This window comes from Botrytis cinerea, chromosome 2 (assembly GCF_000143535.2).
Source record: "Botrytis cinerea B05.10 chromosome 2, complete sequence".
Classification (NCBI taxonomy): Eukaryota; Fungi; Ascomycota; class Leotiomycetes; order Helotiales; family Sclerotiniaceae; genus Botrytis; species Botrytis cinerea.
The window spans coordinates 2,200,275-2,227,646 of NC_037311.1; the positions used below are offsets into that span (position 1 = coordinate 2,200,275).

The window sequence follows — 27,372 nt, forward strand, 5'->3', positions numbered from 1 at the left end:
GGGGGGGGGGGGGGAATAGGGTAATTGTTTGAAGTATTTATTGATTAGTTGTGGGAATGGTTTTTGGGGAAGTGGTGGTGGTGGTTGTTGTTGTTGTTGTTTGGAATAGTTATTGTTTAGAGCGGTGGCTGTGGGTGGAGTATGTTGTCTGGAGTATGTTGTCTGGAGTATGTTGTCTGGAGCAATTGTATCTTTGAGCACCGGATCCTCTCGCATAACCGGTAGTCTGCAACCTCTGGTACACTGGCGTGTGTGATATCATATGCGCCATGATTTGATGCGGTATGTATGATATGTGTTGATATTTTCTTGCTGGGGTAGAGTAGGTATTTGCGTTGCGTTGCATAGATCGGGATGGGGAATTGGCTGATTGGTTGGTTGGTTGGGTGGCTGAGGATTCGGTATGGGATGGTGGGGATGGGAGTAGAGAATATGGTTGATTGAGAGGGGGGATGGATGGTGAGGTGATGGTTGTGGGTGTTTTGGTAGAGAGGAGTGGAAATGGGAGAGGGGGAAGAGTTAATGCTGGTATATGGATATGTGATATGTGATGTTTATGTATATTAGGAAGAAGGGAGCGTTGTTGTTTTCTGGGGAGTTTGAAGAATGGATTTGAGAGGAGAGAGTGAGAGGAGAGAGTGAGAGTGAGAGTGAGAGGAGAGAGTGAGAGGAGAGAGTGAGAGTGAGAGGTGAGAATGAGAGCAAGAAAACAAAAAATATAGTTAAAACGAAGAGCATGTACTACAATACAACATAGCATATCACATACATAAAACATGATGATAAAAAGCTCAAAAACAGAAAAGAAAATCTTTGTATGTTATACAAAAAGGGAAAGAGAAAGACAAACAAAAGAACCGAGGTGAGAAAAAGAGAAGCGGGTTGCATATTCTCGTGTACGAATGTGTATGTTGTGGGTTGAATATACACATCGTATCATATCATATCATATCATATCATATCATACATACTTGAGAGGGAAATACAAAAAAAATTCTACTATCCTAGATCCTCCCCACCTACATCTTCGAGTAATAAGAGCAGATGCGAAAGGTGGAAAGTAGATATGAATGTAGATACGAAAATGTAAACGCAAACGAACCGAACCGATATCCAAGCAAGAGTTTTTTTATATTTTTTGTATTTCTTTTTTAAAAAAAAACCCCCCTCGAACAATCCTTTCACTCACCAGAGTATTCTATAAATCTCCACCCCCACCCCCACCCCCCATCTCCAATCTTTGCAAACATCCATCTCTTTCAAAGATTCCCGGTAGGAGATTCGAGATTCGAGATTCGAGATGCCAAACCTCGAAGGAGGACCCGCGCTTAGAAATGCGGAATATTCCACTTTCAATTGCCCCGAGGGAAGAGAGAAAGAGAATCCAACCCATGCACGAAACAAACTAGGCGGAGAGCGAAATGATGAGCGTGTAAGCAAAGACTGTCGAGAAGCGAAAAGGGGAAATAGGGAATAGGAGTTGTGGTACAGAGAGGGAGAGGAAGGGCTCCAGAGGTGAGCGAGCGGTTGCTACAATTGTAGTTCTCGCTTCTTTTTGATTTCCTGTTACCTCCTTCACTTCCTTTCACTTGGTATAAAAAACTTTGCTCCGCATATGTATGTGAATCTTGATGTGATATGATTGTGAATGAAACACTTGTGAATACACTTCATGACTGGTAGAATAACAAAATGTCTCTTCTCCCGGATGAAGTATCAAACTACGATTTAAGGAAGATGATACAGGTGGAGAGAGTAGAGGAATAAGAAATGAGATTAAAAGATATGTTTAGCAAATTCTAAAGCCCCGAATACAGACTAAAACTACTCACTCTATTCTGTCCATCCATTTGTTCATTCCGCTTACATACACACTAGCCTCTCTTCATCACTTTCATCACCTTCACTCCAAGCATCGTTTTAGACTTATATTGCAATTCGATCTTTATAATATTCATATTCTTATTGTTTCTAAAAACCAAAAAATGCTCGTTGCGCCTTACTCATACAAAGCAAAAGACGGTTTAAAAAAATACCCAGGTAGCATTATGATACATCTATATGTATGCAATGCATAAAAGTCAATAATAAATGAGCAAGCTGCATACATACGCAAGCATTGGATATCATGCTATTCCATCCCATCCCAATCCATTCATCAATCATATCATATCATATCATTCCTACCCAAAGGCAAATTTTCAAATGTCAAAAAATTTGCCTCTCCTATTTTCCATATGCTCCCCTTCCAGGCTATCAGACATTATCCTTCAGTCCCAATCCATCCATTCATCTACCCATCGAATCCCCTGCCTACATTTCTGAATTTTTTACCAAGGATTTCCGTGACTATCATAAGATAGCTGCGAAGCAGCACCCGTCTTATCCTCTACATCTTGTTTCGGCATAATCTTATGCATGTGTTTCGGATTCATGAACCCGCCGTTGTTTAATTCCCCCATCTCTACGTCCTCATCATGATGCACCTCAATGCCATCCTCTAAACCGTTCGCCCACGACTTTGCAGGTGCAGAAGTAGGTACTTCGATGTCTTTCAATTCTCTATGCACTGCCCCCACCAAATCTATCACATCCGAACTTCGTACGTAGCCGAGATAATAAGGAGTGCCACTTGCACCAGCAGCTTCATGTTCGAAGATTCTTCGACGATCACGAACCTCCGTCACATACTCGTCGTTGTATTCTCTCCAAATATCGTTCTCGAAATCGTAGATGTAAATCCAATAATGACCACCACCAGCTTCACCACGATGAATGAAGACAGTTTGGAGCTTATATTCATACTTGGTCATGTTTGTGAACTGTTCATTTCTTTTTTGCTTGAGAAGTTGGATTTCCTCATTGTTTTTTTCAATTTCTTGGGTTAATTCGGCTTGGCGATCTTCAAGCAATGTGACCAAGTTTGCGTCAACTTCGATGTCGTCCATCTCCTGCAGACCTCTAGTAAAGTTCTGTGCTGCAGATAGTGCATCACAAACAGATATTTCTTCTGGTATGTTATCTTGGCCGAGGACTCTTTGTCGCTCTTCCAAAGTATTGATACGTGCCTTCCATTTCCATGCTTCTTGACGACGACGCATCAAAGTAGAGTCAGGATCTTCCGAATCCATATATCTATCAAGGTATATCGTCTCTGGAAATATTACCGCATTTCGATTCTTATAAGCCGTGTGCTTAATATTGTCGTAACGTGTACGTTGAATTTGTACCTGTAAGATTGGGGGAAGTTTGGTAATAGATGCATATTGTGGTTGAACAGTACCATCGATATGTACCTGTTGTTCGTCGAAGACCACATCCAATGCTTCATAAATGTCTCGAGATTTGTTTTCATCCGGAAAAATTATGAGATTAGCCCATGGTTCAACTTTCTTCTCTAGCTTTTCCGACTTTCGAAGGTAAGAGGCATTTGCACCGTAAAATGTGTCTCTAATGTTGTCGATTTGCTCGCCAGACACAGGATCGATGCTTGTCGGCTTTATAGCACACTGTAAACGAAACATCACGTTTCCGATGACCTCGGTAACATCTTGCTGAGATCCGAATTTCCATAGATCGTCGTCAGTAATGACTTCCTTCTGATCATTTGTCTCTATTGAAAGGCCAGCTTTGTTTCTTGGAGGAATTGGAGGCGGCTTATCTGGCGCGGCGGGTATGACATCTGGAGCTTGAACTATCGAATCGCCATTGACCATGACAGCATCATCAAAGGTACCATCAGTGTCCTCTGATTTGTCCCAGACCTTTTCTGCTACGGGACCCGGCCTACCTACAACATCAGAATATGGAGGTAAACTATCCATGTCTGGTGCCTCGACCAATGTACCTTCACTACTATCATCACGCTGATTTGAATCTTTATCTTCGGGTCGGTCAACCATCTCAATATCCTCATCAGCTGAAGTTGGAGGAGGAAAAGCCGTTGTTGGAGGACCTTCCGGCCCAAAAATGGGGCTCATCATGGAAGCAATATTCGATGGACCACTTGGGCTGCTAATAGAAGCTCGACGGAAATTTGCTTCAGCTGCTGAGCTGAATATAGTCAGTTCGGCCAACTCTCTAGTAGGCTTGATGGATCTTGTTGAAGCAGTCTTCAAATTTTCGAACAGGTCGTGCAATTCCGTCACAACTAATTATAATTAGCCCAGTCATTTGTCCAAAGAATCTGACACTCACATTTCTGGGCCTTGATGATTTCCGCCTTACTGACAGCACGTCCTCCAACACGCTTCTTCTTGATGTCCTCTTCATTCAGAGGCATGCGAATTTGTTCAAAGTTCATGACTACCTCTCGAACCGATTTTACTGTATAATAATATTGAAGAAGACTGTTTAAATAGCAGGTATTCCCAATATTATCCAGGCCAATTGGCTGATTAACGGTTGACTTTTCTGCTTGAATGTCGGCGTTTGGATCATCAAGTTTCCTCAATAGGTAACTGCTCTGACGATCATGGGCTATTACCCGAAATGCTTCCTTGTAGCTATCCGATGAACCAGTAGGAGCACCAGATCTGAGACTTTCGTAATAAGCCAGTACAGTATCATCTGGGGCCCTTCTGTCGGTGATTTGGAGTCGATTGTAAGCTTCACCAACGTCAAGGTTTGAATCTTCAGTTCCAGACTCCATGGACGTAGCCGCACGCTGCAACGTGTAATCGTCTCCGCGGTTGTTAGCAATCGCTCTTAAAGCTTTTGCTACTTTATCCTTATCACCCTCAAAAGACTACCTTGGAGTTAGTTGGGAATCTTTGAAGATTGTTAATTCAAGACTATGCACATACCATAGCAACTGCAGCAGCTTCAATGCTATCAGATGCAGTATCTGAAGTCACACTTAGAAACTCGAGAGCTTCTTCAAATGACATTGTGGTATCATTTGCTGCGGCTTCAATGGCAATGCTCTGCCTGTCCTTTGCTATTACGCGCAGACATTCGCGCGCCTCATCTTTTTGGCGCGGTCCAGCTTCGATACGAGACTTGTAAACACCGATAAAGTACTCATCACCCTCAGATCTAGTAATACTTCGCTGTAGCGCGAAGAACGAGTAAGCTTTTTCGATATCTTTTAGGCTGACTTCTCCGGTAGACATGATCATCGTAGCCTTCGTTTGTAGATCGGAACTGGGGCGTCCATTGCCAAGCTCCCGCAAGCAGTCCAAATAGTATGGCTTGTTCGCCGGATCGCATTGACATTGTCGATCATAGCTCCAGGCTAACAAATCATCTGTAAATAGCTCGATTGCGCCTAAACTAGCATAATAAGGGTGCTCTAACGAATCTACGATTTGAGCAGCATCTCGCTTTGGATAGTCATCGCAAGAAAGTAATCGTCTAATATCATCCAGAGCATAGGCGGGAGAAAAGGCCTTTTCACTGGAAGATTTAAGCTCCTGAAGCTCCATATCTGGTCGATCAAGCATGAGCTGGTTGAGCTCAAGCCTGACATCGTCTATGAATTCGCGATTCCCATCATTGACGACAGGCAAAATCCAAAATCCTTCATATTCGTCCTGAAACGAAAGTTAGTGGTGCAAATGAATTGTAGAGAAGATTTTGTAAACTGAATCCTGAACCATAAGTTGTAGTCAGCCAATGAGATACATACCTGGGGATTGGACGATGCCCTCAGCTCGGATTTAAATCCTAGATAACCTAATAGGGTGTCACAATCGTCTCCGAATGCTAATCTGAACCTTTTGTTTCTGGCTGCAATAGCCTTCCTATCCGAACCCCCTGCGTCTCTTAAATACTGACAAAGGTTACTAAGAACCTGAAATGGGTATATGGGCCTGTGTCCTGTGAATCTTAAGGGTTCTTTTTCAATTATTCTCTGCCCACGATCCAAAGTAGCTTGGACATTTATCAAGGGAGCTATCATGGTAGCGGAGAGCCTAGGTGGTGTTATTTTGACAATAACTTTGACTGGACAGGTAGCCGCAGTGCAGGCGAAATCATGCGCCACGAATTCAAAGGCCTTTTTCGAGTTCTGCGACGATCTGGTCTCAACTACTCGAAAGTGATGTAGTGGATTTTCGAAGTCTTTAGGACTACACGGAGTTTGTCCATCTTTCCAGCCTCGGAAATCTACACTAATCCGAAAATGATATCGGCAAATGGAACAGTACGCAGCTATCTTGCGGAATGTTGTGGGATCTACTCCCTCGTGTGGGCGTAGAGTATCCGATTGAGAATCTTTTCTATAAAGCTGATGGCGACAATTGGAGGCATGGAGCCTTGGGTCAATATTGGATTCGTTGTATATCGGCGCTGGTTCTACGAGAGTATGCTTGCCGGACTTTGCGCTTTTTCTTAAATCGTAGTCAAGTAGATCTTCCACTAACCTAGGGGCCGTTTTCCCTACATTGGCAAAATCATTAGCTAAATTCTGGTGCATTCGAGAGCTTTGAATTATCTCAAAGTTCGAAAGAACATAAGTCGCAGAACTTGCCTGGTCCTGGTTTCTTCTCGTAGTCAAACATAGTACCTCTCAGTAATTATCTATCGCTCACTCTGTCTGCTAATACTACGTGGTTTATGGCCAGCTGGAATATTCTGGACCGGCTTAGCTACCCCGCCTCTCGAAAGGTTGTGAAGTTGGATTGATATTGCGGCTGGAAGGATCAAAATGTTGGCTTGCATGCGAAGGAAATTTCCTTAGAAAAACAATGGAAGATGAATAAAAACCTGGTGCCAACCCAGGCACTATATGTAAGTTTGGTTGTTTGGTTGTTTGATTGTGTAATGGTGAGTGGTTGAGTCTCCAAATTTGGCTAGGAGGAACACAAGCAACAAAAGAATAGGAACGTGAGCATCGACAAGTTTTATGATTTTAAAGGAAAACAGAAATATCTGTGCAATTTCTCATCAACTTTGTTGGTCCAATATGTATTTATTTGTATGTACTTCTCATCTAAACAGGCACGGGTGAAGTTTGATGGGAATATCTGCCGCCGTGCACTTTTGTTGCTTGAGAGCTTTGATGATGGTGATGACGGAAATAATTGGACGGCGGCTAGTAAGCACAAGCAGCGTCTATAGCGGCATGTTCCGTCCAAATTCCCCGAATCCATCAACCTCATACCGGCGCCATAGCGACTGCTCAGATTTCAATTTCCATTATTGACGTTCCGTATTGTCTCAACATGGCACCGAATAGCGATGCATACCACCCCCAAGATGCCCTCAAAGCAGGCATCAACGGCGCGCTGATTACAGGAACGGCCGGTGCTTTTGCTTCCGCGATTCAAAACAGTTTGCACAAGAAGAATATCGGCATGATGGGTGTCTTCACCAGGACAGGAGGCACAGCTTTCGTATTCAGTAAGCCCATTAAATCGAATCCCCTGATCGCCATCATGTTGACTGTTTTCAGCTGCGATGGGAGGAACATATGAATTCACAAAATACGCATCTGCCAATTTGCGAGAGAAGAACGACACCTACAACACGGCAATTGGAGGATTTTTGGCAGGATCAGTTCTAGGATTAAGATGTAGGCTCTGATGCAAACTTTTAGCGGTAAATTGATGCTAATTCATCAATAGTCGGAACAACTCCCGCGGTTCTCGGATTTGGCACTTTGGCGGCGGTTGTGCTTAGTGCATTCGATTATACCGGCGGTGCCATAACGGGATATAAGAGAGATCCAAACGTCGATGAATTTGAGCGCAAGGAATTTTTGAGGAAGAATCGAAGGATACCTGTTGAACAGACTGTAGCAGAATTGGGAGAGGGAAGAGGTATGTTTTTCTAATTATCTGGAAGGACACCCAACTAATCACTTAAAGGCATTTACGGACCAGGTTATGATGAGAGAAGAAGGGAGAGAATCAAGGAAAGATATGGTATTGAAGTACCAGCTAGATCTTAGAGGGCCTTGTATTCATAATCCGGACGCCTCGAACAACGATGTACATAGGTTTAGGGCTTGCAAATCACTTTAAAGTTACAGCCCTTTGAAACATGAAGACCTGCCATCCAGGCTTACGGGCTGATGCCGACTTCATGATACTGTCCAGCTCAACATCATAACTATTGAGAGGGATCTACAATGCCCCATTGCATGAGTGAGCAGTTTCGAGGGTTTACTTTTTGCAGGAGCTAGCACAATCGGCGAAGAGAAAAAAATCATCGACACTGAGAAGCTTTATGAACACCCAGGTGCACACAAATTCATTATAATTCTTAAATTAGCCACAATTTTGAAACTTGAGCAAGGGCAGCCTCATAAGCTCTTACCTTCTGATCTGTAATCACGTGTGTAATGAATTATTGGACTACTGCCGGCAAATATCAACTTGTTGATTTAACCCCGCAATAGTATGCTGTGGCTCTCATCGTCCCCTCATTGATCGACCTTTTGAGAACCATACATATAGACTCAGTATCTCCTACAAAGTTGCAAACCTTCTATCTTTACCAAGAAAAATCACGATTCCCAACCTCTCATATACCTTCACTACAAATTTTGAGATTACTGTAAGGTTGTACGGCATCGGTATCAGCCGAGAAGTGGTGTGCTAGAAACATCGAATCATCTGCCTCCACCCCTTCAACCAACTGGTGAGATCAGTTGACACAATTTCAGTGGCAAACCAAAACATTAGAAATAACAAATCTTGTTTGCTTTCGGTGAGAAGACCTGTCATATAGCATTGCAGTAGTTTTCTCCATACAATAAAGCTTTTAATATAATCGAAAAGACAATGTCCGCTGTTCGTGCTCCGTTCAATCAACCAACAGAATCGTCTCAGGATGCGAAAGAACGATTCTATCGACACTTCCAAGAAGAGGTAACAGGGGAGTAGATCACTACTCGACCAATTGAATTGAAAATACTAACATTTCGACAGACCTTCAACAGCGTATTAGCCAGCTTGGGAACCTCTCCTTAGTTGGAGGAGAAAGGCAAGACGCTACAGACCACTGCCTTGCCAGTATTACAAGGCTATCTAATGAAGTTGCCGATGCTACAGATTACCTTCCAGCGTATGACCAGAGAACTTATTCGCAGGCAAGCATTCTCTGGAAGAGTGATGATGCATACCCTGTACTAATGATGTCCAGGCAATCAAAGGTCTCTCGGAGAACCTTCAGGAAGTGAAAGCCAAGGCTGCACCAAGAACTAGATTCCGGTTTACTTCAAGCAAGAACAGTTCCGCTGTTTCTATCAACGATGCCGCTCAGCTAGCTCAGGAAAGTCTTAGCGCTACTTTGAAGGCTTCTATGTTGTCTTCTACTGAATCATCACTGGCCACAACACCAGCTAATTTGATGACACCACCTGGAGAAGAAAGTACTAGAGATACTGTGGGTGACTTGCCTTCATTCTCAAAAAATTACAATGCCGAAATGGCCACTGCCCCTGGTCCAATTCGAAAGCCGAGTTTCTCAGAAGCAAGCACCATCAATATTACAGGCCACACTGGTCTTCACATCATCCTACCTTCCTCAGCATCCCGTGCAACTTCATCCGGTGCTATAACAAAACTTAATGGATGCATTGTTGATATGTCAGTCCCAACGGCCAATGGTGCTCCTTTTGCTGGGCTTTCCTTGAAGAATATTAAGCATTCTTTAGTCATAGCTGGGCATGTTGCGGGGGCAGCACATATTACCGGCATCGAGGATAGTATAATCGTCGTCACGTCAAGACAAGTCAGAATGCATGATTGTAAAAATGTAGACATATACTTGCATTGTGCTAGCCGGCCCATCATTGAGGACTGTAGCAGCGTGAGGTTCTCGCCTATCCCGAATTCGCAGGTAAGTTTTGTCATATGGTTGAGTCATTCCAGCGCGCTGACACTCTGTTTAGAACGTTACAGATGAGTCGGTCAAGAATCAGTGGGATCAGGTTGATGACTTCAAATGGCTTAAAGCAGAGCATAGTCCGAACTGGAGCATCTTACCAGAAGAGGAGAGATTAAAAGAGGAAATTTGGACAGATGTCATACCAGGAGGACCCGGGGTTGGACTTGATGATATCCTGAAGAAGATTGGGCTTACTGGACGATAATTACTATTAATTCCCTCGCAGTACGGAGTCTTTTGATGCAGATTGGACAGTGATGGAGATGCAATGAACGTTCAGATAATGGGATAGCTGAACAATAACAAGTTTCTTTTGTAATTTCATATTCTTGATATTGTATGTAATCCATGATAGCATTGCACCTCAATAACGAGATGTGCATTTTGCTGCACACGAGCCTCAACTCATTGCAAGACTCTTGAGCGAACCTCGTGCCATTCAAAGGCCACGGCCCACGATAATGCTTCAAAACAACCTCTTCAATCTTGAAGGGTTTCAATCTAGCGTACCTCACAAGGTGTTCTATGATCCATTGAGCTAAGCACCCGATTGGGTCCGTTGAGCCTCATTCTTCATGACATATGTTCCTCGACATAAGGGTAACTTTCGCCTGTGGTTTGTCTCTTTTCCTCTTTCGGGCTATCCATTCCCATTCCTTCAAGTTTCCATTTTATCTCCCGATCCTCTCTCTTCTCGCTCTTTCTTCATATTCAATCCGACTTTCATCAACAAATTCAACACCTCTTTCTGCTGTGCAATCTTCTCCTCGCACTCTCTTATCTCCTCTTCCTGGTCTTCAATAGTCCTATGCATATCTGGCATACTCTTCACACCCACTCTCGCCTTTTGTAATTTATGTTTGATGCCATCGGTCGCAGCATAAATATCTTTGATATTCAATGGCCCTGTGCTGTTTGCATTGAATGAAGGAGTCGCCCCCGGTGGGGAAGCTGCGGACGCATTGCTTGGAGAGAAGTTTTGAAGACGAGAAATTGTTTCGCAAAGAACGGGGATTGTGTCGATATAATCTGCGGTGAGGCCCTCAGGGAGAATCATTGTCGGGGGGGTTTGAGATGGTGTGGCTTGGGATGGAGTAGTCAACATCTTTGCCAGATCAACGATCGTTGGACTGACAAGCTTTCGTATCGTTGACGAAAGTTAATTTCTGGACCCGAGTCGAAGATTCTTCAATATCTCCAAAGCTTGAATTGTATCTCGATGTATGTGTATGTGTTATTGATTGGATATGGAGAGGTCCGATTAGTCCTTGTGCTAGCTAAGAAGAGCAAGGCAGGTTCGCTCTTATCGCGGCGGTTTCACAAATACGGCTTCGCACTGGAGGGGCCTAAAATCAATCACCCCACCACAAGCGCAAAAAAGCTTCTTGGAGTTATTTCTCAACACTTCACTTGTTTACTTCTGAAGTTATTCAAAAATCCTGCCAGTCTTCATTGTATATCAATATATCGATTGATTCAAATTCGTTTTTTCTCTTGTAAGTTGATATTGAGTCCCCCATACCCTTTTCATTCTCCTAAGGAGAGATTAGTACGCCAAAGCTCTTTGTTTGGTGGTACCGAAGCTGGAGCTGATATAGCCTGTATTTACTAGATTCGAAACAATTCATTTCGCCAAAATGGTCCAAGTCGAAAATAAAGCTGTCCTGAGTACGTCAAAAGATTCCACGTATCCTCAATCTCTCGATGTATCTGTCCATTGCCCCAAAGAACTTTGTTGAATCATTCTATCCATTTGGCATGTACATACTGCGATTTGCCCGCAATGCCTCGAACCTCTATTCCAACAGTTCGGCTCAATACTGAGAAATTGTTACCCCCTTTACCTCCTGCGAAGAGAAAACCAGATTATATACTTGCACTATTCTATATACTTGTATATCTTGAAGTCTCGTGGCTAATTGTAATGATTTGGCGCAGTTGTCATTGATGGATGGGGAGTTCCAGGTGAAAATTCACCCAAAGATGGAGATGCGATCACAAACGCCGAGACTCCAGTAATGGACGCTTTCGCCAACAACGCAGATGGATATACCAAGCTCGAGGCATCCTCCTTGGCAGTTGGACTCCCAGAGGGCCTCATGGGCAACTCGGAGGTCGGGCATTTAAATATTGGTGCTGGAAGAGTTGTATGGCAGGATGTTGTCAGAATTGATCAAACCATCAAGAAGGGAGAGCTGAACAAAAATGAGGTTGTTATGAAGGCATTCAACGCAGCCAAGGATGGCAATGGCCGTCTTCACCTTTGTGGTTTGATCTCAGATGGTGGCGTTGTAGGTACTCCCCTAGTCCGATCGATGGGTAAATACAGTACTTACTCGTGTAACAATAGCACGCTAAGCAAGATCACCTATACGCCCTCCTCAAAGTCGCAAAGGAACTCGAAATTCCACATGTTTACATTCACTTCTTTGGTGATGGACGTGACACTGACCCAAAATCCGGTGCTGGTTACATGGAGGCCCTTCTTGAGAAGATCAAGGAGATTGGAATCGGTGAGGTTGCGACAGTGGTAGGAAGATTCTACGCTATGGACCGTGACAAGAGATGGGACAGAGTCGAAGTTGCATTGAGCGGTCTTTGCAACGGCGAAGGAGAGGAGAGCAGTGATCCAGTCAAGACAATTAAGGAAAGGTATGAGAACGGCGAGAATGATGAGTTCTTGAAGCCTATTATCCTCGGAGGGAAGGAGGCTCGTATCCAAGGTAAAAGGATCAAGATTCCTACAAAGTCTATCAATCAAACTAATATCCCCAGATAACGACCAGGTTTTCTTCTTCAACTACCGATCCGATCGTGTCCGAGAAATCACCCAACTTCTTGGCGACGTTGACCGTTCGCCAAAACCAGACTTCGCCTACCCAAAAAACATCACTCTTACTACCATGACCCAGTACAAGCTCGATTACCCATTCGAAATTGCATTCAAGCCCCAACACATGGGTAATGTCTTGGCCGAAACTCTCGGTGCTCAAGGTGTTAACCAGGTTCATGTTGCCGAGACAGAGAAATACGCTCACGTTACATTCTTCTTCAACGGAGGTGTCGAGAAGGTATTCCCTCTTGAGGTTAGAGATGAATCACAAGATCTCGTACCATCAAACAAGAGTGTTGCTACTTACGATAAAGCCCCAGAAATGAGTGCTGCAGGTGTCGCCAAGCAAATGAGCAAGCGTATCTCCGAAGGAAAATTCGAGTTCGTTATGAACAACTTTGCACCTCCCGATATGGTTGGCCACACTGGTGTTTATGAAGCTGCAGTGATTGGTGTTGCTGCTACCGACAAGGCCATTGGCGAGATCTATGAGACTTGCAAAAAGGAGGGATATGTTCTTTTCATCACTTCTGATCACGGGTAGGTCTTCTGTTTCATGTTACAATGCTCTGTTCCTACGAATCATACTGACGAAACCGTATCTTAGTAACGCCGAAGAAATGAAGTTTGCCGATGGTAAACCAAAGACTTCCCACACAACCAACAAAGTACCATTCATTATGGCCAACGCTCCTCAAGGCTGGTCTCTCAAGCAAACAGATGAAGGCGTTCTAGGTGACGTCGCACCTACTATTTTGGAAGTCATGGGTTTGAAGCAACCCGAGGAGATGACTGGATCCAGTCTTTTGGTTAAGAGTTAGATTACCCACCCAGCGTTGAAACAAATTTTCGAATTATTCTGTGTTTTACGTTTGCATTTTTATGATTAAATGAAGATTGCGTTTGCGTTGTTTTTGGTACAATAGACATCGTTCAGAAGAGAATATAAAGCTAAACTTTTCATACTTCACAGGCAAAGGTATCAAGAGAACACATGATGAGACGAAATAGAGGGCGGGCAAAACTAGACCGAGGAGATGTATGTATAGATACCCTGAATGCATATCGATAAATGGTTTGGGTAGTTGATGTTATGAACCGTGCAGCAGCTCTATGATCTGGTGGTTTTACTCTCAAATTTTCGCCTTCACTTTCTTTGGGTGATCTTTTTCCCACTGCTCAGCTATCTTATTTTCCTTTTCCATACGCGCCACTAACGCATCGTGTAAGTCCTTATACACTCCTCCTGCTTCGATCAAGTTTGCCGGCTTCCCTGTGTCATAATTGAAAAATGTCATGTAGCCTGTGTTCTCAGCGACGATTGCTTGTTGTCTCAGTGACCATATTGTCGTGATTCCAAAGTATCGATCGGGAAGTACCTTCGTTATGCGATTTGCCACGAGGAGCTACATTTGAGTCGTTAGCCATGGTTCTGGTGAGAGTGGGTAAGTATACCTACTGAATCCGGAAACTTCACGGGCCTTTTCAAGTTCAAAGTTAATGATTGAACTACGCATCCAATATGTCTCACATTCATAAAATCGTCAAAACGTTCCTTGCCCAACCATTTCTCAAATGAAAATACTACGCGCATGTTGCAGGCCGTCATGTAGTGCATGTATCCATGGTTTTTGACGTGTTTGAAAGGGTCTTGATCGTCAGACCAGTTGACGCCACATTCTGTCATTGTTTCTCGATCATACCCCATCTCAAGAGCGACGGCAATCATCTTTTCGCGAAGTGGTTCATAGAGAGCGCCGCCGCCAGGAGCCTGATAAGACGATCCATGTAAGAGAGAGCCAATGTCTTCGGAAACCATTATGTTGTAGTGTGCTCTGGAAAAGCAAGGTGTTGGTCGAGTATGTTGGGCAGATGGAACTGCAAAACTACTTTGGAAGTAGTAACTACATCTTAAATACTAAGGTCACGCTAGAGTCCAAAAAAGAAATAAGAAAGGTCAAAAAACAACAGCTTTGATTATTTTTTCCTGCCGAGGCTTTCGGATTATGCCAACAGTTGGATTCCGTACCTATTACAGCTATCTGAAGCCCACAACTCAATTCATGGTTAAAACGGCACCCATATGCATGACAGCAGGAAAAATCCCAGGGTTAGGACATGGGTCACCTTACGCGATTGCTGCATGTCTTATTTCATCCAGGCGTTAGATTATTTTTATTGCTTGCCTACCTAGGTAGGTGGAGTCACAATTTCACACCCTGGTACAGTAAGCCAAAAGAAATCAGGCCGAGTCAACTGTTAATGTGCTTATTGGATGTTGGTTCTTCGAGCCCTCCAAACTTTTCCATCGAACTTCAAGATGTCTGCAAAAACTTCAACCGTACCTGATGAGAGTAACTTATTGTTGCCGGCTGTGATAGACCTAAGAGCTCAGGAAGATCCAGACAAACTTTTCTGTGTTTTGCTGAAATCTGCAGACGTTCAAGATGGGCTGGATTATGTATCATACAGCGACTATGCCAATGCCGTTAACAGATGCTCATGGTGGCTTGAGGGGAAGCTAGGAAAAGGTGACGGTCGTAATATGAAGACCATTGGATACTTTGGACCGCCGGATATTCGACAAACCATTGTCGCTCTGGCGGTTTCTAAAATCAACCATAAGGTGAGAGAGACATCACAACAACCATAGATTCACTGCGGCTAAGATAACCTGTAGGCTTTGCTGCTTTCTCCACGAAACTCCGTCGAAGGTATCGTCGAATTACTTGACGTGTGCGACTGCCATAGTCTTCTTTTTGCCCAAGACATTCAGGCCATCCACCCCCTTGTGAACAATATTTCATCTAGGAGAAACTTGCAAGTTTTGCCTTTTGAAGCTGTCACACACTGGCTTGATAGTGCCAAGGTTCCTCGGTATACATTCGATGCTACACTTGAGAAGGATGCAAGCAGACCTTTTGCGATCTTGCATACCTCAGGATCAACAGGTATCTAATTATGCCCTCGTTCGGAGATAATAACTGACTTAGTTCAGGATTTCCAGAACCAGCTATCTATACTTTTGGTGCCATGGCATCATACCGCACCTTTCTTGAGCCCCAAGAAGTTATAGCGGGAGCGAAAAGGACAATGGTCGACCTCTGGAAAAATAAAGTCACATATGTTGCTTTCCCAACTTCTCATGTACGCATACCAAATACTTTGAGTTGGAAGTTATTAACTAAAACAGATGGTTGGTTTCCTTTGCGGAACTGCATTTAATGTGTATTGGGGTATGACTCCGATTTTTGGGCCTGGCACTGTCATCCCTACACCAAAATTGGCTGCTTCGATCCACCAACTCGATATATGCAAATCTACTGTCCTGCCAGTGTCTGTCTTAGAGCCATTAACTAGAGTGCCAGAGTACCTTGAGGGACTTCGAAGCCTCGACCTGACCATCTGGTGTGGCTCACCCTTTAGCTCCTCCGCTGTTCCAGAAAAGATCCGATCGCTTGTGACTATCAATGCTGGTTATGGTGCAACGGAAGCTGGCCCTTTTGTCACGCAAGTAGAAAGCCAAGACGACTATGAATATATGAGCTTCAGTCCTCTCATGGGAGCGCGATTTCAGCAATATACAGATGATCTCTACGAAATGATTATTGATAAGAAGGTTGAGCTTAACGGAGCTCAACACATATTCTGTGCTTTCCCCGAGTTGAATGAGTGGCACTCCAAGGATCTATTTTCCAAGCACCCTACAAAGCCAGATTTGTGGCGATACGAAGGACGTACTGATGATATCTTGGTTTTATCCACTGGCGCCAATATCAATCCTCTTTCTATGGAAGGCGTTCTTATGACACATCCAAAAGTTGTTTCTGCGCTACTGACCGGGGAAAGAAAGCCAGAGACAGCCTGGCTTATAGAGGTTTGTGATCCGCCACAAAATGTCGAGGATCGTCAATCGTTGATTGAAGAGTTGTGGAGTACCATAGAGAAGGCCAATGATGAGGCTCATGTCAGAATTGAGGCCAAAGTTAAGAGGTCTAACATCATCTTTGTAACGAAAGAGAAGCCAATGTCGAGGGCAGCAAAGGGAAGTGTTCAGCGCAAGGCGACTATTCGCGCATATCGCGAGGAATTAGATGCCTTGTACGACAATTAGCCGTCATTGCATCTGTATTTAGAAAGAGGAGAAATGTCACTAATATTGTATGATAAATTGATTGTGTAGGTCGTCGAAAGCAAAGAATGTGACAGTGCAATGTGGTGGCAATCCAATCCAACTTGATAAAATATGCAGTGGATCGATTATAATATCCCCACTGAGCAACATTATAATTCTTTGCATATATCAGCCAGTGCATTATAATGGATTGGATGCTCAGTATGATATCAAGATTTCTCAAATGATAGGTTAGAGCTCAAAATGGTATCATTAATTGTAAGTAAAAAATTATCCTGCTAATGCTACATATTCTTTTACAAATCACCCAAGAACTATTCAACCATACCAAAAGTACCATAAAACCCATTTTCGTAAGCAGTTTTTGCCGAGACTAGATCCAAACACCGCCAAATGATTTCATTTTCTGTACATAAGCCTCTCCTGCGAGGCCAAAGTCAAATCTAGGACTCAGACCAAGTGATATTGCGATCAACTCGAATCTTCCCATCATCTTTCATCTGATGGAGCTCAATCTGCGATGGTTCTGGGCCATGTATTGAGGTCTTGGGCCTCATCACGACACCCGTATGAGTGGTTGGTGCATCATTAAGCCATGTTACACTTTCATTTTGGCTTTCGAGTACCGAGAGACCATGTGTATTACTCCGCTTACTGCTAGACCAAGGTTTGCGTCCCGAGGTGGAGATGGAGTGACCACTGGGTGCCGGTGGCGTAGGGTTGGATGTCATGGCAGCCTTGCCCATTAGAATACGGAGGAGTGGAGCCATACTAGGTAAGCAGGCACAAAGAATACCGATGTTCATCTCAAGGACGTTGAAGATCCCAAGTGGGAGGAGTGCCCCTAGTGCTGTGGTCAGTCAAAATTCTAAGTGGGAAAGCAACAGGTCAGGATATAGCTCACAAGTGACATCGGGGTTGCTGTTTGATTGTGTCACTGTGATCAAACGAAGGCATGAGATGATGACAATGCTGGTGTACGTGTCAGTGATAACGCAATTCTTTCAGCATGAATTTTTGAAGAGACTCACAAACCACCTATTAAGAATATGCCAGACAGAGCAATTCTATGTGACATGGTGACTTTCAAGCTCCATAGGATTGGCAATGGAAATATGATGAGCACAATATCAGTCACAACGTTAGGGATCGCAACAGCGAGCAAGTATGTAACCTCGCTCATGCATACAGTTGGGATTTCCTCTCGCATCCAAAATCCCCTTACCGGTCTACAGGAGAAAATTCCCATGATTATCTGTAAAGTTTCGCGATTTCAATCAAATTATGTTCTCGAGGGCTCAAACGCCGCCATTGTAGGGAGACTTACCATAGCAATCGCCCAAGCCGCTACAACGGCTCCTAAAAGAACTAGTGGGAGCTTCGTTGGCCCAATACTAAATATACGTCGATAAAAAAACAAGATGGAAAATTTTATCGCCGCGATGGCTATGGGATATCCAACCTGAACGCCAAAGAGGCATTTGAGGAAGCGAACGATCTCTGAGGGCATCGTGGTGGGAAGGATGTGGCGGCCAAAATTGCCCTTTTCGACAGCTAATTTGATTTGGTTAGCAACGCATCTTGTACATATTGAAGCACTTCAATCCCTTCTCCATTTGAGCGGCGAGCAGTTTGTTTTGTTTGTGTATAGAAAGTAGTTCGAACCTATTATATGTATGATAGTAACGCCCCAGGAAAAAGCAAGTGCAATGGGAGTGAACCAATCGTCCCACCACAGCTGCTGGTGCACAAGTCTTCTTGCAAAGATTCGGAGACAGGTAGCGACGAGCGAGATCAGCATCATCGCAACAGCGACTCGATTCATGAGTGGCCCATGGTTATCGTTTGCATCGTAGGTGCCGGTGTTGATAAGAACCATTGTAGCCAAGAGATATCGAGAGATCCGGTCCAAGTGGCTTGCTTGGATGAACTGAAGGCTTGATGTGAGATTATCAATTCCTGAAAGCCTACTCGCTGTGACGGCTTGGTATTTGAGCCAAAAGTTTTTGCGATCACAACTTTAAGGCTGAGCTAAGGAGTCGATTGGATAGAGAGCTGCTTCATCCTACGAAAACAAGAATAGAAGATCGCTGTCAAAAATACCCTATGCAACGACGAAGCGTAAGTTTCCAGGCGGGGAGGGGACTTCTCGAGTCAATTCGAAATGAGGATTTGGAATATTGTTCAATGGAGCGAGATCGTGGTTGCTAGTGGAAAGTGGAAATCTCTCCAGTGGCGTTCAATGGTGCTCGGAAAATATGTGTGCATGATTACCTCAATCTTCAATCTTACGAGGAGTGGGGTAAAGGAGATGCTAGATGTAGGATGCAATGGCAGGCTGATATAGTTAAAATGTTCTACGAAAGGGGGATTTCGGGGTTTCATGCATAATTCGGAGTCAAGGGTATTGAGCGTTAGAAGCATTTCATCACGACTTATCCCCGGGGCAATATTTATATTACCCCAGGGGGGACGCATTAACCTTGTCAAAATTGTGCCACGCTTAGCATGTGAATTATCCTCCCAATACGGAATAGATATTCGATGATAGCGTGAGCAGATGTTAGTATATGCTTCGGAAACTTCAGTCTATGGATATCAGCAACATACATATGCCCCTGTTCCTCCTAGAATTTTCGACATTCGGCAACACCTACGTACCCTCAACTGCCGTGATCAATTTTGTCGACATGAGCGATAGCCTTTGGAAGCTCGAGGGGGGGATAGAGAGAGAGATAGACAGCCGGAGTGATTAGGTATAAGTAGATCTTTTCCGTCTCTCAATTTTGCAAAGTCCGTGGATTCATCTGTAATTCGAACATCAAACACAGCTCATTCTACACTGCATACGGTTGCGACATTCAACGAGATGTCGACTACTACCGAGAATAAGACCATTACTACACCCAGCCAAGACTCACTGGGCCCCTACGGCAATCTCATCGACGCCTATGGAAATCCTTTCAAGGTTCCCGAGTACACCTTGCAAGAACTCCTTGATGCCATACCCAAGCACTGTTTCGAGAGATCTCCTCTCACGTCATATAGATACATGGTTCAAGATTTGACACTAATTGGTGTTACCTTCTATATCTCCAACGCTTACATCACACCCGATTATTTCCCCTCATGGTCGGCAAGGTTCGCCCTTTGGAGCTTGTATACAATTATGCAAGGCTTCTTTGGCACCGGCATTTGGGTCGTTGCTCATGAGTGCAACCACCAAGCCTTCTCCCCATACAAGACACTCAACGACGTCACGGGCTGGATACTTCACTCTGCTGTCCTGGTTCCTTATTTTTCATGGAAGATAGTCCACAAGCAACACCACACCCTGCACAACAATCTTGCTAAGGATTTCCAATTTGTCCCGAAAAGTCGTGAAGGGTACGGTCTAGAAACTGGAAAATCAGATCATTCCAATTGGGAGTTTACGGAGGATACGCCACTAAGGACTGCATTTGATGTCTTGGCTCAAGAGCTTTGTGGTTGGCCCTGTTACCTGATGACAAATGCATCGGGGAGTGAGGGTTACCAAAAGAGGGCAGATGGGCGCGGTGTCGGTAAATACAATGGTTGGGGTGGAGGAGTCAACCACTTCGATACAAACAGTCCTCTTTTTGGAGAAAAGGACGCTTATCTTGTCCATCTCAGTACCCTGGGTCTCGCGCTTACTATAAGTGGAGTTTCATACATCGGATATAAGTTTGGCTGGATCAATATACTCGTATGGTACTGGATTCCATATCTATGGGTAAATCACTGGATTGGTTAGTACAAAAAAACTCTGTGACCACGAGGTGTCAAATAACTAACAAGATAATGGAGTGGCAATTGCTTACTTACACCATACCGATCCGTCCCTGCCAAAGTATCAACCAGAAGCGTGGACATATACGCGAGGGGCTGCAGCCACGATTGATCGAGAATTCGGCTTTATTGGGCATTATTTCCTACATGACATAATTGAGACCCATGTTTTGCACCACACTGTCCCCACCATACCACATTACCATGCGCGGGAAGCCACAGAGGCAATTAAGAGAGTGATGGGTGAGCACTATAAATCTGACACCAAGAATGGAGCTCTGGGGTTTCTAGGGAGTCTGTGGCAAAATATGAGATGGTGTCAGTGGGTGGAACCTTGCGAGGGAGCTGTGGGGGATGGAAAGGCAGTCTGGTTCTACCGGAACTCGAATCATCTAGGGGTTCCTCCTTCAGCGGTCACAGCAAAGAGTGAGTGAGTGCCCCAGCAATTTTTTTTTTTTTAGAATAGGCTGCCTTCGCTCTTACCTGAAGGAACCAGCCTGCTTCTGTACACGATATACAAGGAAAGGATAGCAAGGGTGGGCACTTAGCGAAAATAATACCTGGCAACTTTTCCTAATTTCCCAAAATTTATGAATTACCTAAAGAATCTTGTCTTCGCTTGGGAATTTCGCTTATCGTTCCCGCTTTGTATGTAAGCTTACATTTCAAAACCTTTACCACGTTTACAACCTTCCAAGTAATCCTCCAACTTAGATTTAACCTAAAAAGGCAATTGTTATTATCTACACTTTCACAAGCCACCAACGAAAAATCCAATTTACTTCTTCCTATTCATCAAAATCTATCTTCACAAGAAAAACTTGATTATGTAATTAAAACTAAAATTGGTATTGAATATTTAGTCTTCGAAGTTCGGACGGCTATTTGATTGAACAAATCAGTACGTTATCAGAAAGTATACTAGGGTGTGGTATCAGTATCAGGGGCCTTGAAGTGGTTTGGACACGAAAGAACTTATTTTTAGTTTATACGACGCATAATCGGCACATCTCATGGAACATTTGCATAGGATTCTTGTCGGATCAGCAAATGGCTAGTGTCACTGCTTTTAGCCGCCGCACCGCCCTCAATGGATTGCGTCGTTACCACAGCAAGTTGGAATATCACTGCAGCCAAATATCAGCCAGAGCCAGGCTTCGAGTATTGTGGTTTTGCATTAGCTCTTACTGTACAGTTTCATTCTGATGGCAGGCTGTATTGCAACATGTCACCCTCACACTATTGTATGTTGGTTTATTTCATTAGGAACATTAGTACGAAGCGCGATGTAACGAGAATCTACTAATATGAAAGAATCAGCAACAAAATCCACAAGCATCGGGGTGACGGCTCATCCGATTGGCTCCTTAATGGGAAGGTGTATACTAAGTTGTCTAATCCTTTTCTTCATTATGTTTTAGAGGCGCGTCGATTGGCCGATAGTCATGGATTCATTATTGAGAGCTTACTTTCGGAATTGCTTTTCCCCGTTTTATATTCTGATCTGCAGTACACCTTGTCAGTGCCGCTACAAGTAGATCGTTTGGTTAAGACCCCTGCTCTGCTACGCCGCAAAGCTATCAAAGCGTTAGTCTCGCGTGTGCATTGACCCTCGAGGCGTTCGGTCACATGATTTTTAATAGCTCCGCCAGGAGTCTAATCAGCCGTTTCCTAAATATATTATTATACTGAATTCACTTTTAGCTTGCATTTTAATATTCTTTATAGAATTAATTTACTTCTTGATTTTCAATCTCAATAAAAAGTACATCAAATTAATGTTTTAGTAATTCTCTTAAAAATGAATTAAAAAGAATTATTTTACTTTTATTCTTAATAAAGTTATCTTCAAAAAAAAGAAAGTGGTTTGAATACTTGTTTAGAAGACAAAATATCACTTTTCAATTCTTATATTTTATAGAATCTTTAATAATTTCAAATGACATTTGAATAATATAATATATATATATATACTAAAATATAAAAATTAAAAAGAAAACTAATTCTTTATTTCTTTTATTGAAAGAATGTTTAATAGATAATTAAAGAAAGAAATATACTTTTTATATTATATTAATTATTCTGATTTTAATAAGAATTTCAGATTATTTTTAGTTGTTTTATTTCAAAAGTTATATTTTAAAAAAATGATTTTTTATCGAATTGAATATAGCACATTTAAGAAACGGCCGATTAGACCCTCTAGGAGGTCCTCGCTTACATCATCTAATCAAAAAGGCGAAAGGACCAGAAGTGGGTCGATGTATACACTAGATTATCAAAGCTTATAGGCGTACATGAAACTTTGAAATTACCCCTCATTGCTAACAAAAGCGGTCCGGTTCGGTTACGATAACTGCTAAAGAAGTGCCTGTTCGAGAAGGACAACTATCCGCCCCGGCATTGAGAAAACCAACTAAAATCTGAGCCATCGAGTGTCGTACTTAGACATGATTCAACTACCTCAACATCCCTTAAACGAACAGGCCAATACAACAGTTATCAAAAGTAAGGGATCGCGCAAGTGCCTGCACCGGACCGGGTAGCAAATGCATCCCCTTGTCAACCCTGCAGATAATTTAAAAGTTCGACGTTATTGGTAGGTGTGATCGGGAGTTAGAGTCAGCACTATGGATGAATGTGATTAAGAGGTGTCTCAATGAGAGGATTTTGTTCACAGAGGACAGTGGCTTCCATGTTTCCTCTTGGTCTCTACTCCATTCCATTTCATCTTTTCCCCGTAGGCGCTCACACAGCGGCAGTCTCTTTTGTCAAGCGTAATATACTATCTTGAATTTTGATCGCAAACTACATCATGCCACCTTCCACAGAGGAGAAGAGTTCCGACGGAGAACACGCAAAAATCAACGGGGAAGTTGTTTCTACGGGCTTATCAAACGATTCAGGATCAGGAGATAATGATAATGATAATGACGCGCTCGAATCATCCATGGTACAGGATTGGGAGTCACCGAGTGATCCAGGAGACCCGAAAAATTGGAGTCTAGGTCGAAAAATTATACACACAGCAATTCCAGGCGTTTTTGGCTTCTCGGTGTCAGTCGACCCATACTGTTCTCCTTGACTGTTTTTATTTTCGATTCATGATTTCAGATGGTTGGGGGTTCAGGATTTGACTGATGGTTTTCTCTAGTGCATTTGGGACCTCAGTCTATGCTCCTGGCATTCCACAAGTTGCCAAGGAAATGGGTGTCAGTATTGAGGTTGCGACTCTGGGTATATCGCTTTACTCACTGGGGCTAGGTAACAATCACTCTGCTCTATACCAACTGATAGATAGCTAATATGTCTCCATTCTTTAGCCTTAGGCCCCATGCTAGGAGCGCCAATATCAGAAAGTAAAGGTCGTAAAGCCGTCTATATCCTCACTATTCCTATATTCATCCTTTTTGTCATGGCATGTGGCCTATCCAAGAATATTACATCACTGTTGGTATGTCGTTTTTTCGCTGGAGCCTTTGGGGCACCCTGCCTAGCAATTGGTGGTGGAACGGTGGCAGATCTTTGGGATATGAAACACGGCGGTGGCCTTGCTGCCGTCCTATTCGTGCAAACTATGTTTCTTGGTCCTAGTCTAGGACCGTTTATTGGAGGTTATGCGTTGCAGACACGGGGACACTGGACCTGGTTGATGTGGGTGATAATATTGGTGACCGGGCCACTGTATCTCATTCTATTCTGGTCTAGCGAGACTTCTAAAAAGGAAATCTTACGACGAAGAGCCAAAGCCAGAGGATTACCCGAGCCACCTAGACCACCGCCACGCGTAGCGATGAAGATGCTGTTCGTCGTTACACTGTATCGACCGCTGGAAATGTTGTTGACAGATCCAATCGTGGCGTTCCTGGCGCTATATTGTTCGTTTGCATTTGGTGTTCTGTTTGCCTTTTTTGATGCATATCCGTATGTTTTTATGGGTGTATACGGATTCACCATTGCTCAATCTGGCCTTGCATTCCTGGGCATATTCATTGGAACTCTACTATCCGTTCTCACATTCTATATCTTTGACAGAACACTTTACGAAAAGGCAAAGCGCAAGATTGCACCCGATATGATGCCAGCACCAGAGGAACGTCTATATACTGCTATGGTAGGATCTTTTGGTATCCCTGTAGGACTCTTCTGGTTTGCATGGACAGCTCGTGAGAGCGTTCATTGGATAGTTCCAACACTCGGAGGAATTCCTTTTGGCTGGGGAATGTCCACTATTTTTGTAAGTTTATCTGTTACTTCAACTACCAACTACCTCAAATTTGCCACTTATTAACTTTGCTAATTATCATCTGTGTGTAGTTCAGTGGCATTACCTATATCGTGGACACGTACGGAGCCCTTTTTGGTGCGTCGGCGATAGCAGCAAATGGGTTTCTACGTTATATCTTCGGTGCGGTGTTCCCTCTTTTTACTCTGCAAATGTATGAGAACTTAGGAATTGCTTGGGCAACGAGCACATTGGCATTCTTATCTCTGCTTATGTTGCCAATCCCTATGGTTTTGTATAAATGGGGGCCAAAATTGCGGGCGAGGAGTAAATTCACTTCTTGAATTTGAGAGATCTTGGTCTTCCACGTAGGATAAATTAGCTCTTAAAACATGTACTCAATAAGCAAGCTGGAATACCAATTCTGAAGTTTTTACTGCACGAATAACAAGGTATTCAACAGCAGACTTTGCCTCATATTATTGAAGGAACAATCTTCTACTATTGAGATTGTGAATCAACAGTCACCATACAGTATTTGGACTGCGGGCAGTGCAAACTTCAATACAGAAATTGGAGAAAAAAAACATTTTGAATCTAAACACTTAAGAAATACGGTATCTGACCCGGATCAAGACCCTTCCACACAAATGGCATGCCTTGCGAGAGTCCATCTATGTCAAATGTTCTACCTCCAACCACTTCACTAAAATTCTGCATCGCCTCACGAAATTCGACTTCCGCCCGTCTTACCTCGATACAACCACGTCCCAAAAGCTCTCTTGAGTTAAACATATGTGTCAGGGTACCATTCTCTGAGACGAGATGCGGTCGATTGAACCTCGCAAATAAAGCAATTTGTTCCACAGCGTCATCTACCGGTGGCAGGAAAGACATGATATCCTTGACACCCTTCTTCTTTGGTACGGGTGCGTACAACGCGGAAGGGTGCAGAGGTAGAACGCCAGATGTTGCAACGGGTTCCCCGCTGTTCAGAACATGGTGCGAGACCCCATTAAGAAATGCAACGTGGACGAGGATATCGACAAGAGTTGATCTACGCACCAATGGCGAAGCGGGAAAGTCGATGACAAGAGCAGCTTCGGTGGCCTCACGAACCCACGCTTGCAGCTCATTATCCAGAGCAAGTGTCTGGTCAGAGTCATAATAAGCTTCAACAAACGAAGTTATAAACTTCAGGATGATAGAATGGAGAACGTTTCCATCCTCAAAGAATGGCATGCTTTTCAGAGCTGGGCCATAAGTACAATTCAAAAGTCCTCGTGTGGTAAGATCTTTGTGAAAGAAATTGGGCATAAAAGGCCCGGCTCGTGTAGGATAAAACTCCGATGCAAAGAGTTTCACGCCCTCACTGTTAATAGAGAACGAACGTTCAAAAAAGCCTCCTTCATTAAACAGCACTTTTTCCCCAACGGGTCGAATTGCGTAAGCTTGGTACATCACTACTCCTTGTCAGTATCTTCGATCTGTAATCTATAGCGTAGATATTACCTACAGCGATTCAAGAGACTAAAAACCGGGTGCTTATCACTCATTGTTCGCAGTGCTGCTAAATGAACGATCTCTGAGACTGCATGCGAATTTGCTAGATGAAATATTTGACTGTGAAATAAATCGTTCATGTTAAACATAGCCTTGGCCAGCAGCCAGTCAGTTTCTTCATCCAGTGGGCTGTAAATGAGGTTGGTTTCGACATTTGTTCGAATAGAAAGTGGGAGGAAATCACCACTCTTTGGATGGATGAAGAAATAAGCACTGCAAGCCGATGTGTATCGACCTGGAGAAACAGGATATCTAGCTTGATAGCTGTGATCAACAAGAAATAATCGACCTTCGCGATGAAGTGTTTCTAAACTCATGCCAGCAAGCTCTCGTGTGATTTCATCCGCGACCATGAATGGTAGTCCGTCAGCAGTTGGATGAATGCGACGTACTGCGTATGGATTCACAGACAATCGTTCCATTGAGAATAAAAGATCTGAGCTGTAGTTCGTGAACACGCCCGAAGCAATTCCATTGGGAACAGAATTATCCCATTGGTTGATATAAAGGTGTTGATAGTCGAGTGGTACTTTGAGACCACCAGCCTGCTAAAGGTCAATAATGCATATTTAGCCGCGAAGAGGTGTTAACCTTTCTTAGGGCATCTGCCGCCAATTGCATCTCTTCCACAACATGCGAGGTCAGCGAGTAGGCATCTGTGTACCACTGATCTTGATCTTGTTGAACCATAGCATTTCCAAGAATTCCGGTAGGGAAGTATGAACTATTGCCGATCAAGGAAGGTCCATAAAGATAGCCATTTTGCTTCTTCATGATTTCGTCAACTCTCCTTAGAGGCTCACTATCGTACATAGGTAGAACTAATCTATTCTCATGATTTTCAGGGCATTTCAGGCATGGCAAAAGTACTCTTGAGCCTTTGTAGGAATTATCAAGCGTGTTCTGCAAGGTTTGAGGTAGAGGGGTAGCCGTCCCAACTGCGGCGATCACCCCGCAAACATACCAAAA

General features: G+C 43.5%; 11 protein-coding genes across 13 annotated transcripts; 6 read left to right on the forward strand and 5 right to left on the reverse strand.

Moving 5' to 3' along the window:
• Positions 1–1,932: 1,932 nt before the first annotated feature.
• On the reverse strand, positions 1,933–6,991 carry Bcubp2. The gene is made up of 5 exons (XM_024691437.1): positions 6,473–6,991; positions 5,630–6,381; positions 4,806–5,534; positions 4,198–4,747; positions 1,933–4,150 (listed from the first exon to the last, which is right to left on the reverse strand). Exons 1-5 carry the CDS (start codon positions 6,501–6,503, stop codon positions 2,331–2,333), a joined length of 3,882 nt encoding a protein of 1,293 aa, XP_024547208.1. The 5' UTR covers positions 6,504–6,991; the 3' UTR covers positions 1,933–2,330.
• Positions 6,992–7,086: 95 nt separating this feature from the next.
• Positions 7,087–8,261, forward strand: BCIN_02g06240 (hypothetical protein). Its single transcript, XM_001550572.2, has 4 exons — positions 7,087–7,344; positions 7,397–7,516; positions 7,569–7,763; positions 7,812–8,261. The coding sequence occupies exons 1-4, from the start codon at positions 7,167–7,169 to the stop codon at positions 7,892–7,894; spliced, it is 576 nt and encodes a 191-aa protein (XP_001550622.1). The 5' UTR covers positions 7,087–7,166; the 3' UTR covers positions 7,895–8,261.
• Positions 8,262–8,352: 91 nt separating this feature from the next.
• Positions 8,353–10,161, forward strand: BCIN_02g06250 (hypothetical protein). The gene is made up of 4 exons (XM_024691438.1): positions 8,353–8,816; positions 8,877–9,037; positions 9,091–9,789; positions 9,842–10,161. The coding sequence occupies exons 3-4, from the start codon at positions 9,250–9,252 to the stop codon at positions 10,040–10,042; spliced, it is 741 nt and encodes a 246-aa protein (XP_024547209.1). The 5' UTR covers positions 8,353–8,816; positions 8,877–9,037; positions 9,091–9,249; the 3' UTR covers positions 10,043–10,161.
• Positions 10,162–10,257: 96 nt separating this feature from the next.
• Positions 10,258–11,055, reverse strand: BCIN_02g06260 (hypothetical protein). The gene has a single exon (XM_001550570.2). It carries the CDS (start codon positions 10,940–10,942, stop codon positions 10,496–10,498), a length of 447 nt encoding a protein of 148 aa, XP_001550620.1. The 5' UTR covers positions 10,943–11,055; the 3' UTR covers positions 10,258–10,495.
• Positions 11,056–11,175: 120 nt separating this feature from the next.
• Positions 11,176–13,754, forward strand: BCIN_02g06270 (hypothetical protein; the record flags this gene model as incomplete). Of its 3 annotated transcripts, none has more annotated exons than XM_024691439.1 (7): positions 11,176–11,333; positions 11,450–11,505; positions 11,776–12,128; positions 12,188–12,560; positions 12,613–13,210; positions 13,278–13,486; positions 13,644–13,754. In XM_024691439.1, exons 2-7 carry the CDS (start codon positions 11,475–11,477, stop codon positions 13,679–13,681), a joined length of 1,602 nt encoding a protein of 533 aa, XP_024547212.1. In that variant the 5' UTR covers positions 11,176–11,333; positions 11,450–11,474. The 3 variants fall into 3 exon arrangements, with proteins under 3 accessions (XP_024547212.1, XP_024547210.1, XP_024547211.1); XM_024691441.1 differs by having other exon boundaries at positions 11,176–11,386; positions 13,644–13,681; XM_024691440.1 differs by having other exon boundaries at positions 11,388–11,505; positions 13,644–13,681.
• Positions 13,755–13,756: 2 nt separating this feature from the next.
• BCIN_02g06280 (hypothetical protein) lies at positions 13,757–14,629 on the reverse strand. Its single transcript, XM_001550568.2, has 2 exons — positions 14,130–14,629; positions 13,757–14,076 (listed from the first exon to the last, which is right to left on the reverse strand). The coding sequence occupies exons 1-2, from the start codon at positions 14,487–14,489 to the stop codon at positions 13,804–13,806; spliced, it is 633 nt and encodes a 210-aa protein (XP_001550618.2). The 5' UTR covers positions 14,490–14,629; the 3' UTR covers positions 13,757–13,803.
• Positions 14,630–14,921: 292 nt separating this feature from the next.
• Positions 14,922–16,866, forward strand: BCIN_02g06290 (hypothetical protein). Its single transcript, XM_001550567.2, has 4 exons — positions 14,922–15,296; positions 15,351–15,621; positions 15,669–15,817; positions 15,864–16,866. Exons 1-4 carry the CDS (start codon positions 14,946–14,948, stop codon positions 16,782–16,784), a joined length of 1,692 nt encoding a protein of 563 aa, XP_001550617.2. The 5' UTR covers positions 14,922–14,945; the 3' UTR covers positions 16,785–16,866.
• Positions 16,867–17,037: 171 nt separating this feature from the next.
• On the reverse strand, positions 17,038–19,235 carry BCIN_02g06300 (hypothetical protein). Its single transcript, XM_001550566.2, has 5 exons — positions 18,471–19,235; positions 18,133–18,359; positions 17,837–18,060; positions 17,710–17,777; positions 17,038–17,649 (listed from the first exon to the last, which is right to left on the reverse strand). The coding sequence occupies exons 1-5, from the start codon at positions 18,682–18,684 to the stop codon at positions 17,249–17,251; spliced, it is 1,134 nt and encodes a 377-aa protein (XP_001550616.1). The 5' UTR covers positions 18,685–19,235; the 3' UTR covers positions 17,038–17,248.
• Positions 19,236–19,398: 163 nt separating this feature from the next.
• Positions 19,399–21,334, forward strand: BCIN_02g06310 (hypothetical protein). Its single transcript, XM_024691442.1, has 2 exons — positions 19,399–20,575; positions 20,634–21,334. Exons 1-2 carry the CDS (start codon positions 19,675–19,677, stop codon positions 21,047–21,049), a joined length of 1,317 nt encoding a protein of 438 aa, XP_024547213.1. The 5' UTR covers positions 19,399–19,674; the 3' UTR covers positions 21,050–21,334.
• Positions 21,335–22,908: 1,574 nt separating this feature from the next.
• On the forward strand, positions 22,909–25,302 carry BCIN_02g06320 (hypothetical protein). Its single transcript, XM_024691443.1, has 4 exons — positions 22,909–23,672; positions 23,770–23,879; positions 23,939–24,852; positions 24,933–25,302. The coding sequence occupies exons 1-4, from the start codon at positions 23,431–23,433 to the stop codon at positions 25,182–25,184; spliced, it is 1,518 nt and encodes a 505-aa protein (XP_024547214.1). The 5' UTR covers positions 22,909–23,430; the 3' UTR covers positions 25,185–25,302.
• An 8-nt stretch (positions 25,303–25,310) lies between these two features.
• On the reverse strand, positions 25,311–27,275 carry BCIN_02g06330 (hypothetical protein). The gene is made up of 3 exons (XM_024691444.1): positions 26,995–27,275; positions 26,357–26,948; positions 25,311–26,303 (listed from the first exon to the last, which is right to left on the reverse strand). The coding sequence occupies exons 1-3, from the start codon at positions 27,214–27,216 to the stop codon at positions 25,438–25,440; spliced, it is 1,680 nt and encodes a 559-aa protein (XP_024547215.1). The 5' UTR covers positions 27,217–27,275; the 3' UTR covers positions 25,311–25,437.
• Positions 27,276–27,372: the final 97 nt, after the last annotated feature.

What these genes read in the sequence shown, in the direction of transcription:
- BCIN_02g06310 (XM_024691442.1), top strand. Translation starts at nt 19,675, where the DNA reads ATGTCGACTACTACCGAGAATAAGACCATTACTACACCCAGCCAAGAC. An exon ending in ATGGGTAAATCACTGGATTG is followed by an intron (nt 20,576 to 20,633) that starts GTTAGTACAAAA and finishes AAGATAATGGAG; the next exon opens with TGGCAATTGCTTACTTACAC.
- BCIN_02g06260 (XM_001550570.2), bottom strand. Translation starts at nt 10,942, where the DNA reads ATGTTGACTACTCCATCCCAAGCCACACCATCTCAAACCCCCCCGACA.
- BCIN_02g06280 (XM_001550568.2), bottom strand. Translation starts at nt 14,489, where the DNA reads ATGGTTTCCGAAGACATTGGCTCTCTCTTACATGGATCGTCTTATCAG. An exon ending in CCGTGAAGTTTCCGGATTCA is followed by an intron (nt 14,077 to 14,129) that starts GTAGGTATACTT and finishes ACTCAAATGTAG; the next exon opens with CTCCTCGTGGCAAATCGCAT.
- BCIN_02g06320 (XM_024691443.1), top strand. Translation starts at nt 23,431, where the DNA reads ATGCCACCTTCCACAGAGGAGAAGAGTTCCGACGGAGAACACGCAAAA. An exon ending in GGCGTTTTTGGCTTCTCGGT is followed by an intron (nt 23,673 to 23,769) that starts GTCAGTCGACCC and finishes GGTTTTCTCTAG; the next exon opens with TGCATTTGGGACCTCAGTCT. An exon ending in GGGGAATGTCCACTATTTTT is followed by an intron (nt 24,853 to 24,932) that starts GTAAGTTTATCT and finishes ATCTGTGTGTAG; the next exon opens with TTCAGTGGCATTACCTATAT.
- Bcubp2 (XM_024691437.1), bottom strand. Translation starts at nt 6,503, where the DNA reads ATGTTTGACTACGAGAAGAAACCAGGACCAG. An exon ending in AAGCTGCTGCAGTTGCTATG is followed by an intron (nt 4,748 to 4,805) that starts GTATGTGCATAG and finishes ACTCCAAGGTAG; the next exon opens with TCTTTTGAGGGTGATAAGGA. An exon ending in AATCATCAAGGCCCAGAAAT is followed by an intron (nt 4,151 to 4,197) that starts GTGAGTGTCAGA and finishes AATTATAATTAG; the next exon opens with TTGTGACGGAATTGCACGAC.
- BCIN_02g06240 (XM_001550572.2), top strand. Translation starts at nt 7,167, where the DNA reads ATGGCACCGAATAGCGATGCATACCACCCCCAAGATGCCCTCAAAGCA. An exon ending in ATCAGTTCTAGGATTAAGAT is followed by an intron (nt 7,517 to 7,568) that starts GTAGGCTCTGAT and finishes ATTCATCAATAG; the next exon opens with TCGGAACAACTCCCGCGGTT. An exon ending in AGAATTGGGAGAGGGAAGAG is followed by an intron (nt 7,764 to 7,811) that starts GTATGTTTTTCT and finishes AATCACTTAAAG; the next exon opens with GCATTTACGGACCAGGTTAT.
- BCIN_02g06300 (XM_001550566.2), bottom strand. Translation starts at nt 18,684, where the DNA reads ATGGTTCTTATCAACACCGGCACCTACGATGCAAACGATAACCATGGG. An exon ending in CGGCTTGGGCGATTGCTATG is followed by an intron (nt 18,061 to 18,132) that starts GTAAGTCTCCCT and finishes GAAACTTTACAG; the next exon opens with ATAATCATGGGAATTTTCTC. An exon ending in ATATTCTTAATAGGTGGTTT is followed by an intron (nt 17,778 to 17,836) that starts GTGAGTCTCTTC and finishes CACGTACACCAG; the next exon opens with CATTGTCATCATCTCATGCC.
- BCIN_02g06330 (XM_024691444.1), bottom strand. Translation starts at nt 27,216, where the DNA reads ATGTACGATAGTGAGCCTCTAAGGAGAGTTGACGAAATCATGAAGAAG. An exon ending in CGGCAGATGCCCTAAGAAAG is followed by an intron (nt 26,949 to 26,994) that starts GTTAACACCTCT and finishes GACCTTTAGCAG; the next exon opens with GCTGGTGGTCTCAAAGTACC. An exon ending in TTTTAGTCTCTTGAATCGCT is followed by an intron (nt 26,304 to 26,356) that starts GTAGGTAATATC and finishes GACAAGGAGTAG; the next exon opens with TGATGTACCAAGCTTACGCA.
- BCIN_02g06250 (XM_024691438.1), top strand. Translation starts at nt 9,250, where the DNA reads ATGTTGTCTTCTACTGAATCATCACTGGCCACAACACCAGCTAATTTG. An exon ending in CGCCTATCCCGAATTCGCAG is followed by an intron (nt 9,790 to 9,841) that starts GTAAGTTTTGTC and finishes CACTCTGTTTAG; the next exon opens with AACGTTACAGATGAGTCGGT.
- BCIN_02g06290 (XM_001550567.2), top strand. Translation starts at nt 14,946, where the DNA reads ATGTTGGTTCTTCGAGCCCTCCAAACTTTTCCATCGAACTTCAAGATG. An exon ending in GCATACCTCAGGATCAACAG is followed by an intron (nt 15,622 to 15,668) that starts GTATCTAATTAT and finishes GACTTAGTTCAG; the next exon opens with GATTTCCAGAACCAGCTATC. An exon ending in TTGCTTTCCCAACTTCTCAT is followed by an intron (nt 15,818 to 15,863) that starts GTACGCATACCA and finishes TAACTAAAACAG; the next exon opens with ATGGTTGGTTTCCTTTGCGG.